This window comes from Varanus komodoensis, unplaced genomic scaffold (genome assembly GCF_004798865.1).
Source record: "Varanus komodoensis strain SLA01 unplaced genomic scaffold, ASM479886v1 scaffold11, whole genome shotgun sequence".
Taxonomy (NCBI): domain Eukaryota; kingdom Metazoa; phylum Chordata; class Lepidosauria; order Squamata; family Varanidae; genus Varanus; species Varanus komodoensis.
Genome location: NW_025335317.1, coordinates 19,326,355 through 19,339,494, shown reverse-complemented (window position 1 = coordinate 19,339,494; position 13,140 = coordinate 19,326,355). Strand labels below are relative to the sequence as shown.

Genomic DNA, 13,140 nt, shown 5'->3' with positions numbered 1-13,140 from the left:
TAATATTTCTGGTTTTATTTCCCTGCCTTTTTCCTTCACATTCAGCAAATACCCAACCTGACAGTTTAATTCATATTTACAACCATGCTGCTCCCAGAAAGAGTCTTCCGTAGCTTTGAAAAAATCACATGTATCAAGTAAATATGATTTCCAGGATGTACAAAAATTCAATATGCAAAAATTTCTCCCTCTTACATAATTATTTAGGTCACAAATGACCAAAGATGCACAGCTGGACTTTCACAAAGGTGAGCTAGTAACAGCTGTGAATTTGTTTTTGTATTGGATGGGCTCTGCTAGGTGAACGGTGAAGATATTATTTATTTATTTATTTATTTATTAAAACATTTTTAAGGTCCACTAAGCAGCATAGTGGATTTTCCCAGTGTCCAAAAGCCAGGATAGTTTTCTGGACCCCGCCAAGGCATTATGGCCCTCAGCTTGTTAGGAACGGCACCAGAGATAATTGCCTTGAAGCTGCTTCCCCCTAAGTATATTCCTTAGAGAAGTACCGCTTTTGGCTGTGAAAACTGAACCCATTTCCTTTACTGAAGCAGCTTCACTCAACCTGTCACCCAGTCAGTCAGGCTAAAGCTTACATTTTCTGACAGTCTCTAAATCAGTGGGAGAGGAGCACCTTGTAGCTTTTACAATCTTATATATGGGAAGAGGTGTTATCTTTTGTCCTCAGTCTGGGGGAGAAGAGCTGAAATGTCACGTAGTCAGGCAACTCTGGAGGCCCACGGCATCCCCTGGCCTGTTAAAAGAGCCAATACAGCTCCAGATAAGGGGAATATAAGCTCTCTTTTGCTCTGTCTGTATTCAGCATCCATATTACATCATGGTACTCAGTAAGCTGCATATTATCTTCAGCACATGAAGTTTGGTTTCTTCTCAAGTTTCTTCTTAATTCAAGGTGCTGGTTATCACCTATAAAGCCCTTAGTGGCTTGGGACCTGGATACCTAAAGGAACGCCTTCTTCCATATTTGCCCTCCCGCCCCTTGAGATCGGCAGCAGAGGCCCTCCTCCGAGAACCCTCCATGAGAGACATCAGGAGGCAAAGTACCTGGAGGAGGGCTTTCTCTGCGGTGGCGCCCCATCTGTGGAATGTGCTCCCCAGAGAGGTCCGCCTGGCACCGTCATTATTTGTTTTTCGGCACCAGGCTAAGACCTTTTTATTTAAACTATTTTTTAACAATTTTTAATATCATCTATAGGTTTTTAATTTGCAGCCAGGGTGAATCAGGATTTTATTTGCACTGTTTGTACTCTGTTTATTTATTGTATGTAAGCCGTCCCAAGGCTCATGCGAATGGGACGGCATACAAAAATTCTAAATGAATGAATGAATGAATGAATGAATGAATGCTCAAATCTAAAATGAGATGCCTTAGCCAGACCAGGGCCCTACAGATTGATAAAGTTTTTAAAGCTGGTCTCAGTTTTACTATTTTAAACCATTTTCCAAACTATAACTGGAATATGGGAGTCTCTCAATTACAGCCAGAGCATAAACTGTAGGGCAGCACTAAGTTTCAGTAAGAGGAAATGTAAAAGGGATTTTGATCACTCAAGACCCTTGGAAGATGATTTTGATTAATAGGCCTGGACAATGAGTGGGGTCTAAAAAGGGAATATGAGCAATTTGAACCCCTGCTGATTGTCTGATTCACTGTAAGCCTGCCTCAGTGGGCACTTTTCTGGACTCACATTCTAGTTTTAAGTGAACTAAAAGCTGAATGTTTAAATTGAACTGTCAACACACTTTAAAATTGTCTAGACTGAGCTTGAACTGAAAGCCAAGCCTGCACCTTTTGCTTATAAGCAGACTTGCCCAATGCAGATCATGTACTGATTGTTACCCCCTTTCCGAAGTGTTCATCTAGACCTATAGCTGAGGTTTCCTGCAATTACTCAAAGGCTCACTGCTGGAAGAGACCTACAAGAACCGTACTTTTCTACAAAATTATGTCTCCGAAGGCTCAGCTTTCTACAGGTCTGCCTCCCCTGGCAGGACTGAGCTCCCACCATGCCATTCTCTTGCTGTGCCCTTGTTTCAGGTTCAACTAAATGAAAGGGCAGTACATTCCCCTCACACAAGTATCCAAAGCACCCAAATCTTTAGCTGTTCACCATGAGGCTTTCTCGGGTGAGCTTCCTCTCTTGTCTGTGGAGCACAGCCTTACATTCCAAACAGAAACACCCTGACAAGGATGATCCTGGCAGGTAGCAAGCCCCCAGGTCTTCCAGTTCCCCATCTCCAACAAAGCTATCATGTTTTCACTCCCATGCCCTATCCACTGTTTGTTTATGGGGACAATCATAACTCAAAATATACCTAGGATAAAAAACCTGCAGCTTTGCAAACAAGCTCCAGTTTTGCTGAGAGTATAACGAGAACAACTCGTGTTGACTTCGATAGTTTTTGCTTACCTATATTTAGATGTTTCTGTGGCTATTATTGGAAACATCTTTTTGTCAGCTTCAACATCAGGTTACTGATTGTGGTGTTTCTTGATAACCTGGCCAAGACAGATGTTGAGTGGGAAAGTCCACAACAGCAAAATATAAGGGAACCAATTGGAAAACTTAAACTATTTTCCAACCTAAGTGATCAATACTTCAGACTACTGCTGAAAAAGCTAAAGAACTCTTCTTTTGAGGTGGTCTGTGAATTGTGCTTGAGGTAGCTCTGAACCATGGGAGAGATGCATTTTTTTCCCAAGACAATGCACTTTTTATTCAGAAGGTTCCAGATTCTGGAATTTCCTGGCTGAAGAGGAAATTCAGGCAGAACCTGGAGAGACATCTCAGAACCTGGAAAGATTCTTCCATCAGAAGAGACACCATTGGTCTAGAGAGACCAGCTGCCTGTTATTGAATGAAGTGGGTCTGTATATGTTCTTGTGCAGAACAATCCTATCATTTAGGTTTCATTCACAGACACGCACGGCTCCTTCACCAATGTAGAAGCATGCGATTCTGGGGTGTGAGCACTGCAACCATGTGGGCAGGGCCAACTGCATGGGCCTTGACACCTAATTAGTACCCTCCATGCTGGCAAGTTCCACTGTGCAACTGGGCCATAGACATCCCCGAGATGAATGGAGATGTCATCCCCGAGATGAATGGAGATGGAGACACAATGGAGATGAAGGGGAAGGGGACACTGCTTATACCATTTTTAAGAGCTGTAGTTCAGCACGTGCTGTGTAAGCACAAACTCTTAGGCAGGGATGTGTGAAGAATTCATTCGGGGGGTGGGTGTCTGCCAGATTCCCTGGGTCCAGCTCCCCAGTCCCTGGTCTGCTTTGTCGCATTCCTAAGTCTGAGTTCCTGGTGAGCACACCCAGCATTTTGGGGTGCTTACCAGGAACTGAGCCCCAGGCACCGTGTGAGCATTGCCCCTCTTCTGTGCCACGTGCAGCGGCTTTTCTTTGTGCTGTTGCCCCTGACATGAAAGAAGGCTGCCAGCTGGTCGCACAATCTTCATTCTGCAAGTGCTTGCAGACTTCCAAGAGCAGGGCAAGCGCAAGAAGAATCTGTGAATCTCAGAGGACACCTTCTGCCTGTTCAGTGCTTGATGCATCTAGTAAAAAAGATGCAACAGCATGGGAATGTTAGGATCTGGGCAGCTTCTGGGCTCCTCCTGCTGGCCAAGTGCCAGAATAACAGCCCTGGTAGTTGCAGGATCAGTCCCAGACTCTACTGCAGCTGCCAGGACCTTCATGCGCGCCACCTGGGAGTCCTTGCAAAGAGCCATTTATGAACAGGCTCTTCCCTTAGGAAGCTGTCTCAGCCACGCTGGTTTCCAGTGTTCTGAAGCCCTTCACTGGGTATGGATGGCTCCCACTCCCAGGTACTCACTCCTTATTGTGCCGTCTTCCTGGATCCTGATCTCTGGCTCATTTTGACCAATCTCTCCTTTACTGGAATGCACTATGACTGACTTGTGGTTCTGACCCTGGTCTTGATACTGTAATTTGGACGGGTGATTGAACTCTAGTCTTGTACCGCTATGTCTTGTTGCCTAGGTCCTGGTGTGTTTATCTGTTCTCTGGCCACCTATGCCCTGGACCAGTGGTGGCGAACCTCTGGCACGTGTGCCGCAATGGGCACGCAGAGCCCTCTCTGTTGGCACACGAGCCAAGTCACCCCAGCATCGCCCCAGCAGCCAAGCATCGGATAACAGTGCATACAGGCACCATGCGCATGCTCAGAAAGGAGCAGCGGTGCCAGGGGATGACATCACAAGCCGCGACTCATTAGCTGTGACTCGTCCGAGCTTTTGCATGGCTGGTCAGTGCGCTGCCAGGGATTTGCTTGGATTGGTTGCGCTTTTAGCAGAAGCCCCCACAAGGTAGGAAATGCACTCAGATGCCTTTTTCAGAGCAGGCCAAAAGCAAACTTTTACCTTTCAATAAAAAGCTGTTTGTATCACTGAAAGCTCTATTATCATGTATTTCTTTTAAGACAAAAGATGCTAATGTATGAGTTGTTTTTTCTAAACCAAAACCTCAATATTCAGGTTTTATTGCAGTGGTGGCACTTTGCGATAAATAAGTGGGGTTTAGGTTGCAGTTTGGGCACTCGGTCTCTAAAAGGTTCATCATCACTGCCCTAGACTCTTACAGGGAAGAACCTTTGAGTGAAACTTTGGATAGTCACTGTACCTCAGTGTAGGTCACAATGCACAAGATTGAGAGGGTCATGTTTTAAAATTGAGAGGTGCTGGTGGTGGGTGATTTGAGCTCCTGGGTAGGTGGCTTGGGTCCTGCCCTGGACGGGGTTGCACTCCCTCGAAAGGACAGGGTCCGCAGCTTGGGAGTGCTCCTCGACCCGGAGCTGTCCTTGGAAGCCCAAGTGACAGCGGTGGCGAGGAGCGCTTTCCTTCAGCTATCAGCTGTGTCCCTACCTGGAGGAAGATTGCCTAGCAGCAGTAACACACGCATTGGTTACTTCCCGGTTGGATTTCTGTAACGCGCTTTACGTGGGGCTGCCCTTGAAGACAGTCCGGATACTTCAGATGGTGCAAAACAGAGCTGCCAGGATGCTTTCGGGGACTGGGCGTTATTCTCATAAAGCCCCAGTCCTCTGTCAGCTCCACTGGGCTTCCCATCGAAGTCCAGGCTCAATTCAAGGTGCTGGTTATTACCTATAAAGTCCTAAATGGCTTGGAACCAGGATACCTAAAGGAACACCTTTTTTCCTATTTGCCCTCCCGCCTCCTGAGATCAGCAACAGAATCCCTCCTCCAGGAACCCTCTGTGAAAGATGTTAGGAGACAGAGTACCTGCAGGAGGGCCTTCTCTGCGGTGGTGCCCTGACTATGGAATGCGTTCCCCAGAAAGCATCATTATGTTTTTCGGCGAAAGGTCAAGACCTTTTTATTTAATCAATATTTTAATATGTATTAATAGTAATTGGATTTTATTGTTTGTATTTTATTAATTACAGCCAGCGTGGAATAGTCAATTTATTTATTTTATTCTGATTTATGTTATAAGCTGTCCAGGCGGCATACAATTTTTAGGAAGGAAGGAAGGAAGGAAGGAAGGAAGGAAGGAAGGAAGGAAGGAAGGGGAACATCATCACTTCTGAGCAAAGCTAAACTGATTAACTTACCAAGAGAATCTGCTTTGTTTTCCACAGTTTCATTCACTTTCCTGGCTACCCTGGCTACAGCTTCTCCCATCTTTTTCTCCATGCAGACACGACTCACCACGAAAATACTTCAAGGAAGGTGGCACCACTGGAAAAAATGAAAACAAAACCAAGTTCCATGACAGTGCCTCGTCATCAATCATCATCATCATCTTTACTTTATACCCCACCTTTCTTTCTATTGCAAGGAACCAAGGCAGCTTACAAGTTCCTCCTCCACTCCATTTTTACAACCAACCTGTGAGGTTGGTTGGGCCAGTCACAGCCCAAAGTCACCAAGAGAGCTTGATGGCTGAGTGGGGACTAAAACCAGACCTCCCAAGTCCCAGTCCAACACCCCAACCACTGCATCACACTAGTTCTCCACCACTTCATAAAAAGTTTGAAGTCAGTTTTGCAAACAGAAAAAGAAAATACTTATTCCAAAACAAGCATGTGCCCATAATTTAGTAGAAACCACACGTCTTGAACAAAAGTTAATGTAACTAGATAATACAAAGAGAAACATCCCCAGCAGTCCCCTTTCATCTTCCCAGTGATTAGGTACCTGAAGATGTACACAGCAGCGGTGACAAGCTCAGGAAGTAAGCACACCTTGAAGGGCAGAAGCTGGCCAGCAAATGTGTGTGCCTGCAGGGGACAATATATATGCAAATGCAGAAGCTGCTGCTTATCAAAGTTACTGCTGTTCCATCAGAAATCTGCATTTGTATGAAAGCTTGGGATGGTCTTTCTTTTATGGATAACCTACTTAAAGTAGGTTTCCACTATTCTTCATTTTGCCTCCAACAAAAGGAAGAACTCCCTCAGGTGAAGATGCTAGACCAGGGGTCCTCAAACTTTTTCACCAGGGGGCCAGTTGAAAGCTGCCGGTGCCAGGCATGGGCCGCCGGAAAGGTGGTGTCGGAGGGGGCGGCATGTGCAGGGCATGTGGCAAGGCAAGGTGCAGGCGGCGCGTGGCGAGGGGAAGCGAGGCGTAGGTGGGCAGGCAGCCGGGCAGTGAGGCGAGGCATGCGCCGCAAGGTGGGCGCACGAGGCAGCAGCTTGCTCACTTGGAGATCATTTTCTCCAAGCGAGCAAACTGCCGCCTCCCCAGGCGCGGGGGTGAGGTGGGCGGCAGTGGGCGTGTACACGCACGGCAGGTCCAAATGGGCATGGCGTACCGGATAAATGGGCATGGTGGGCTGGATCCGGCCCCCGGGCCATAGTTTGAGGACCCATGTGCTAGACAGACAATCTGGGGACCATAAGATCAGCTTGAATGTGTGTGGCAGGAAAATTTCATTTCAAAGGGTGGCCCAAGCATAGATGGAAGCTATGTAGAGAAAGTTCTCAGTGGTATGTCAGATAAGAGAAGGAGGCACGGTTGACTGGCCCAATGCAAAGCCTACCTAATTTGTTTACTGAATAAAAGTTCTGTCGCCTCCTTGCTGAGGGTATCCTTCTCAAGGGAAATATTAATAAATATTGCTGATGACCAATCAAGTACCTATACAATCAGGTGAAAGTGCTCAGTGTACATTTCGGGTCGCAACCAGAGTCGTGGAATGGATTAAGTTTGAGAACCAAGGTACCACTGTATATAAAAGGACAGAACAAGCCTGAAGGCACCATGACTTCCAACACAACTGGAAAGTACCAGGTAGGGGACAGTTGCTCTAAAAGGTATTTGTGGGATCAGAGGTGCCTTCTAGTTATTATTTCTAGAGAGGTTTTTATAACAAGGTATGTGCAACAGATAAAATTTAGACACACCCAGTCTTGCTATGTCAGTGCTCACATTACACAGTTGACCTGCACAGTCTTCTGCCATCAAAATGCTGGCAGCAAACAGGACAGCTCGTTGTTTTTCAACTGGCGGATTGTGAACCACAACTGGGTTGCTCCCTGATCTTCAAACAGGTTGCTTCAGCATCAGTGCTACCACCACTTTTTAGCTAAGGGTGCAACTCCAAGCAAGTTTTGATAGAAAAAAAGGTCTATAATTTGCAGCAGGCTCCAGCCAGCATGCTGGGAGTTGTAGGCCTTGGTTCTGTCAAATCTTGCATAGGGCTGCCTCATCCTAGGGAAAGCTCACCTTTTATAGAATGAAGAAGTGTTGTATATTGAGATTAAGGAAACAGGAACAGTTGGACTACATGTGCAATTTACTTCAGGAAAAAATTATTATTGCTTTCATGTGATCTTGTGGATGGAAGACAGAATGTCCACATCTATTTGATAGGTTGTCCCAAAGCTATTGTAGGCCCATTAAATTTCATGAAAAACTGAAAAATCCCATGGCAGTGGTTATTTTATTTAAACAATTCAGATTGATATAACTGGACATGTTCAGTCTCAAGAAGACTGAGGGGGGATATGATAGTACGCTACAAGTACTTGAAAAGCTGTCTCTTCTCGATCACCCCTGAACGCAGGACATGGAATAAAGGCACAAGTTATAGGAAGTCTGATTCTGGTCAGATATCAGGAAAAATTTCCTGACTGTTAGAGCAGTAGGACAATGGAAGCCATGACCTAGGGTAGTTGTAGGCTTTCCCACACAAGACACATTCAAGATGCAACTGGACAGCCATCTGAGTGGGATGATGTTACTTGGTGTCCTGCACTAGCTGTGGGTTGGACCCAATGGCCTTCTTGGCCCCTTCCAACTCTACTATTCTACGATTCTGTGTGACACCATACAATAACAGCTCCATGGGCAGCATACAAGATAAAACCACAATTACAAAAAACATGATTAGAATGAAGAAAAGCACACGACCCATAAAATTAAAAGACTACTCTTTTGCAAAATCACTTTTAAACAGAGAGCAAGAGAACAATACACCACAGCACTACAGCTATTTAAAAGAGAGGAAGTAAGGCATTTCTGAAAAATTATGCAGCAGAGCAAAAACAATACTTCACCACAGCATAATCAAATCTAAAAGACCTAAGAGAACTAGAAGTTCTTTAAGTAGCACATAAAGAATATTACACTTAGTTCCAGACAAATCATTCTGTGATGGTCTTTCCACAACCAAGGGGCTGTTGCTAAGAATCTCTTCCTTAGCCAAAAAGGTCCAGAATGTAGTCACTATTGTTATATGTAGTACTAGCACTATCTGGAGAAATTGGATTATCAACATGGAGGTAATACTTCAGACCTACTTTGGCCAAGTGTGCAGCTGAATCTAATGTTTACTACCCATTATTATCCACACTATAATGGCTGGTATATTCTCTTTTCAATTATCATTCTTTTGCATGTTACCTTTGCGAAGAAGCTTTCCCACCAGCACAAATGCAGCTCAGCAACCTTGGTCCTATATTTAGTTGACAGAAGAGCAAAATTAAAATGCTGGGCTACAGACAGACAACCAATCTGCTCTGCTAAGATACTTTGCCAAACAAGTAACACTAAACCTGCTGCGACCGGGCTATGCCTGGAGCAAACCTAAGCCCATAAACAAGTACCAACAGCTGCCAATTCCAGCTATGCCGGGGAGAATACACAATTCAGCTTTAAGAATGCATCACAGACAGTTAATTGTTTGCATTCGACAGCTACATATAACTGTTGACTTGAAACTTAAGCTGTTTGATTTCCACAGTAACACAGAAACACGGTGAGTCAAAGAGGCCTCCTGGGCCCTCTGGTATGACCCCCCCCCCGCTCATGTAATATGTAACATGTGCTTGTCCAATCTTTCCATGGACACCCTCACTGATGGGGCCCCCACCACCTCCTGTGGAAGGCCATTCCCTATCGTAGGGGTCCTAACCATCAGGAAGTACTTCCTGACATCCAGCCTGAAATCCGGTTCCTTGAACTTTGCCTCTTTGGACTGCGTCCTTTCCTCCACTGCAGTGGAGAACAGGTCACAACCCTCTATCGTGTGACACCCCTTCACATACCTAAATGTTGCTGTAAGATCTCTGAGTCTCCTCTTCTCCAGTCTGAAAAGACCCAGCTCCCTCAATTTCATCTCATATGTCATCTCACCCCTCCAATCTGGCTACCACCCTTGTGACCCTGCACTGAACTGACTCTAACCCAGCTATGTTGGTCTTCTAATGTGAAGTCCAGAATTGGACATAGTATTCCAGTTGTGGGCACACTGGTCTTACAGAGTTGTACTAACATCTCTCTCAATCTGGAAGCCACACGCCTGGCTATGCATCCAAGTAGATCATTTACAATCAGCATGTTTAGGATTACAGACTTAGGTTTCCACAATTTTAAGAAAACACCATGACCATTACAGCACTTCATCGTCCTTCTGTGATCGAGGATAATCTCAAGCAATACATACTTGGAATCAGTCCCCTTTGCCAAGAGGAGATATATCATTCTGCCCTTCCCATATTCAAGGTTGTATTTCTTTCACCACTCAAAACACACACGCTGGACTCTTATAAACACATTGCCCTTTTGGCCCAAGAACCTCTGTCTTTCACTCTTGTTTTAACATCCAGTTTGTAGATGCTCTTCATCAAAGATTCTCCAAGCTTGCATAAAAGTTGCCCTGTCTGGTATAAAATTTCCCAGAAATTCGGAGATTGAAATAAGTGAAAACTGTTGAAACAAATTCTGTATACTAATATACAAAACAGTTGTGCAACACATATTTCAAAAATTATTAGTATACTGTTCATCACAGATCAGCAACTACGTATGAAATCCTATGTAAGCTTATATTTAGGAGTTATTTTTTCTGTCTAAATTGGCATAGCATTGCACCTTAAGAGTGACCTATTCAAGCTTCTATGAGTTTGCTTGCGTTACATACAAGAACAAATACTGCAGCTAACTTGTGAGTGCAGCTAATATGGAGTGCCCAAGTTTGCCAAAGAAACCACATTTAGGAGTAGTTAAAACAAGAAGGGGCAACAAACAGCTGTAGAAGGATATCTCCAAAACTGGATGGACATTAAAATGGTAAATGTAGTTCAATATAAGCAAACATGCAGGGATACCATATTAGACCTACCCCCCACACCCCTAATTTCACATATATGTTTATGGTTCTGCACTGGCCACAAGTGAACAGAAAGGGGTATTGTGGATAATGCAATAAAAAATCAACTCAGCATACAGCTGCTATGAAAAAGGCATATTCCAAACACAGACAATTAGGAAAGGAATCAAAACTATAATGCCCGATATCCTAAAGCCTTTATAAAAATCTGTGGTGTACTCAAACTTGGAATGCTGTTTACATTTCTGACCGCTTCAGACAAGATACTGTAGAACTGGAAAAGGTGCAGGAAAAAGCAACCAAAACAATCAAAAGACTGAAGCAACTCTCCTGTGATAAAAGGTCACCACACTGGGCTCTTTAGCTTACACAAAAAGACCAGGTGGGGACATAACAGAAGTGCATACGATTATGCATGGGGTGGTGCAGGGAGAGGGGAAAAATTCTTATTCACTCATAAAAGACTTCAGGTCATCTGTTAAAATGGTGGGAGAATCAAGACAGATACGAGGAAGTTCTTCCTTTTGTAGAGATACACCATGGGTAGAGATATTGTGGAAGTGACTTCCGTATGTATGGTGTGTGATGACACCGAACTTGAGAAGCATTCGAAGGGAACTAAACACATTGACAAACAATAAGGCTATGAGCAACCAAGAGTCTTGTGGCACCTTAAAAATAAAACATTCATTTTGGCTATTTTGGCCAAGATTTCCATGAAAGATGCTGACTGCTTTTGACTCACAGGGTGAGGTATCGATGACTACTTATCACAACTGCTACGCATTATCTCGAGCATCAGAGGCAAGATGCTTCTGCTTCACAATGCTGGAGGGAATGAGCGGGAGGATGCTATAGGGCTCGAGTCCTGCCTGTGAGCTCCCCACGGGCATCTGGTGTCGAAACACAACGCCACACCATACAGGCCTTTGGTATGGTCCTCCGGGGATCTTCTTCCGTCCTTAACTTGAAACTAGCATGGTCAACCTTCACGTGCTACCGGCTTGCTTCCTAAGAAGTTTCTGTCTTCATCGCGCACAGCAAGACTAGAATGCCACACGAATCGGTACGATTACTTTTCTTTCCAAAGTTCTCAGGGCAGTTTCAAGTTTGTGCCTGTGCAAAAAAATCTAAACCACTTTCTTACGGCGCTATCCTGCAGGTTTAGACAGGAGGAAAAATCCTACAATTTCCAGCATTCCAGAGAAGAAGAATGCTGAGAGTTGTGGAACCTTGCTCTTTGCTCTCTAAACCAGCACAGGATTGCGCACCTAACGAGCAATGCAAAGCACAAAGGCGCCGAGGCCTCCGGCGACTCCACGGCGTACCACTGAGATTCACAGAGCTCTCCATCGCTGCCGGAAGTTCAAGCCGCGTGTCGCGCCACCCTCCGCCCATCTCCAAGCACGCACGCGGCGGGCTATAGCGCTCAATGGAAAGGGCTGCCCGCGCCCGCCCGCACTCACCGTCCGCCCGCGGGCGCCCAAGCGCTGCCGCTCGGTCTTCCCGGAAAGCGGCGGCCGGTTCTACTTTGGCGGCGGCGAGCTGCTGCCGCCTCTGCTGGAGAGTGTCGGACCTGAGAGGCTGACACTGCCTCCTCGGCCTCCCCCAGCCATGGGGAAGAACGGCGGAGGCTGCCGCCGCCTAGGTGAAGGAAAACGCAGGAAAACGAGCCCGGCGGCGGAAAGCCAATCCGTCTCGGAGCGGCTGTCGGAGGAAGGGAGGCGCTGCACAGAGCGGCGAGGAAGAGGGGGTCCGCGCCAGTCCGCTGCCTGGTTCGGAGAGCGCCCTCCCCCGTTGACAGGCCTGGGGCCGAGGTGGCTGCCGGAGGAGGTGCCCGGAAGGGGGAGCCGAGCAACTTCGGGCTTCGAAATGGCAGCAGAGCGCTTGGAATGGCTCCTTCGCGCTTCAAGCAAGCGAACTTGGTTTGCAAGTGGAGGATGAGCTCCGAATAGCCGTTCCACCTGCTGCGCTCTTCTGTTTTTTGTTACTTGCGGTGTGGAAAATGGTTAGGATCCCAAGGCCAAATTCCAGCTCTCCCCCCCGCAAATGATCCCCCCGGGGGTTGGATGCAGCCGAGGCAGACACGCTCAGCTTTAGTGCATGAGACTTCCTTGGTTTACACTGACGGGCGGTGTCTCCAAACTTTCAGAGAAGATTCCTTGCCAAGGCCCCTGGGAGATGCCAGGGACTGAACCTGAGATTTGCTGCCTGCAAAGCGGACGCTTTGCATCTGAGCTACAGTCATCCCCCATTAGAAAAGCTGCCTTATACCAAAGTCAGCACACTGATGAATCCAACTGAGCATTGCGTACACTGACTGCCCGGGGCTTTTCATGGTGTGTTGGGTTATTTCAGCCCTCTGCTAGCCCTGCTAGTGTCAGCACCTGGGTCTTTTTGCATGCGTGGCATATGGCCTCTAGAAATAAGTTGGGGCTGGTCACATGCCAGCCTCCTATATGTGGTCCTGTAGGACTATGGCTGTTTATGTGGATTTGCTCCCCCTGCAA

General features: G+C 46.2%; 1 protein-coding gene across 3 annotated transcripts in view; it reads right to left on the bottom strand.

Annotated features, from left to right (window-relative positions):
• Positions 1–12,347, bottom strand: part of LRRC20 (leucine rich repeat containing 20) — a 104,359-nt gene extending 92,012 nt beyond the window's left edge. Inside the window, exons 1-2 of one of the 3 annotated variants that reach the window (XM_044420512.1) lie at positions 12,097–12,347; positions 5,628–5,754 (exon numbers count right to left, since the gene is read on the bottom strand). In XM_044420512.1, coding sequence (XP_044276447.1) covers positions 5,628–5,709 — 82 coding nt within the window. In that variant the 5' untranslated portion in view covers positions 5,710–5,754; positions 12,097–12,347. Of the gene's footprint in view, positions 1–5,627; positions 5,755–6,213; positions 6,275–11,375; positions 11,905–12,096 lie in introns of those variants that run through there. The other 2 variants (XM_044420513.1, XM_044420514.1) reach the window with 2 other exon arrangements.
• Between the last annotated feature and the right edge of the window lie 793 nt (positions 12,348–13,140).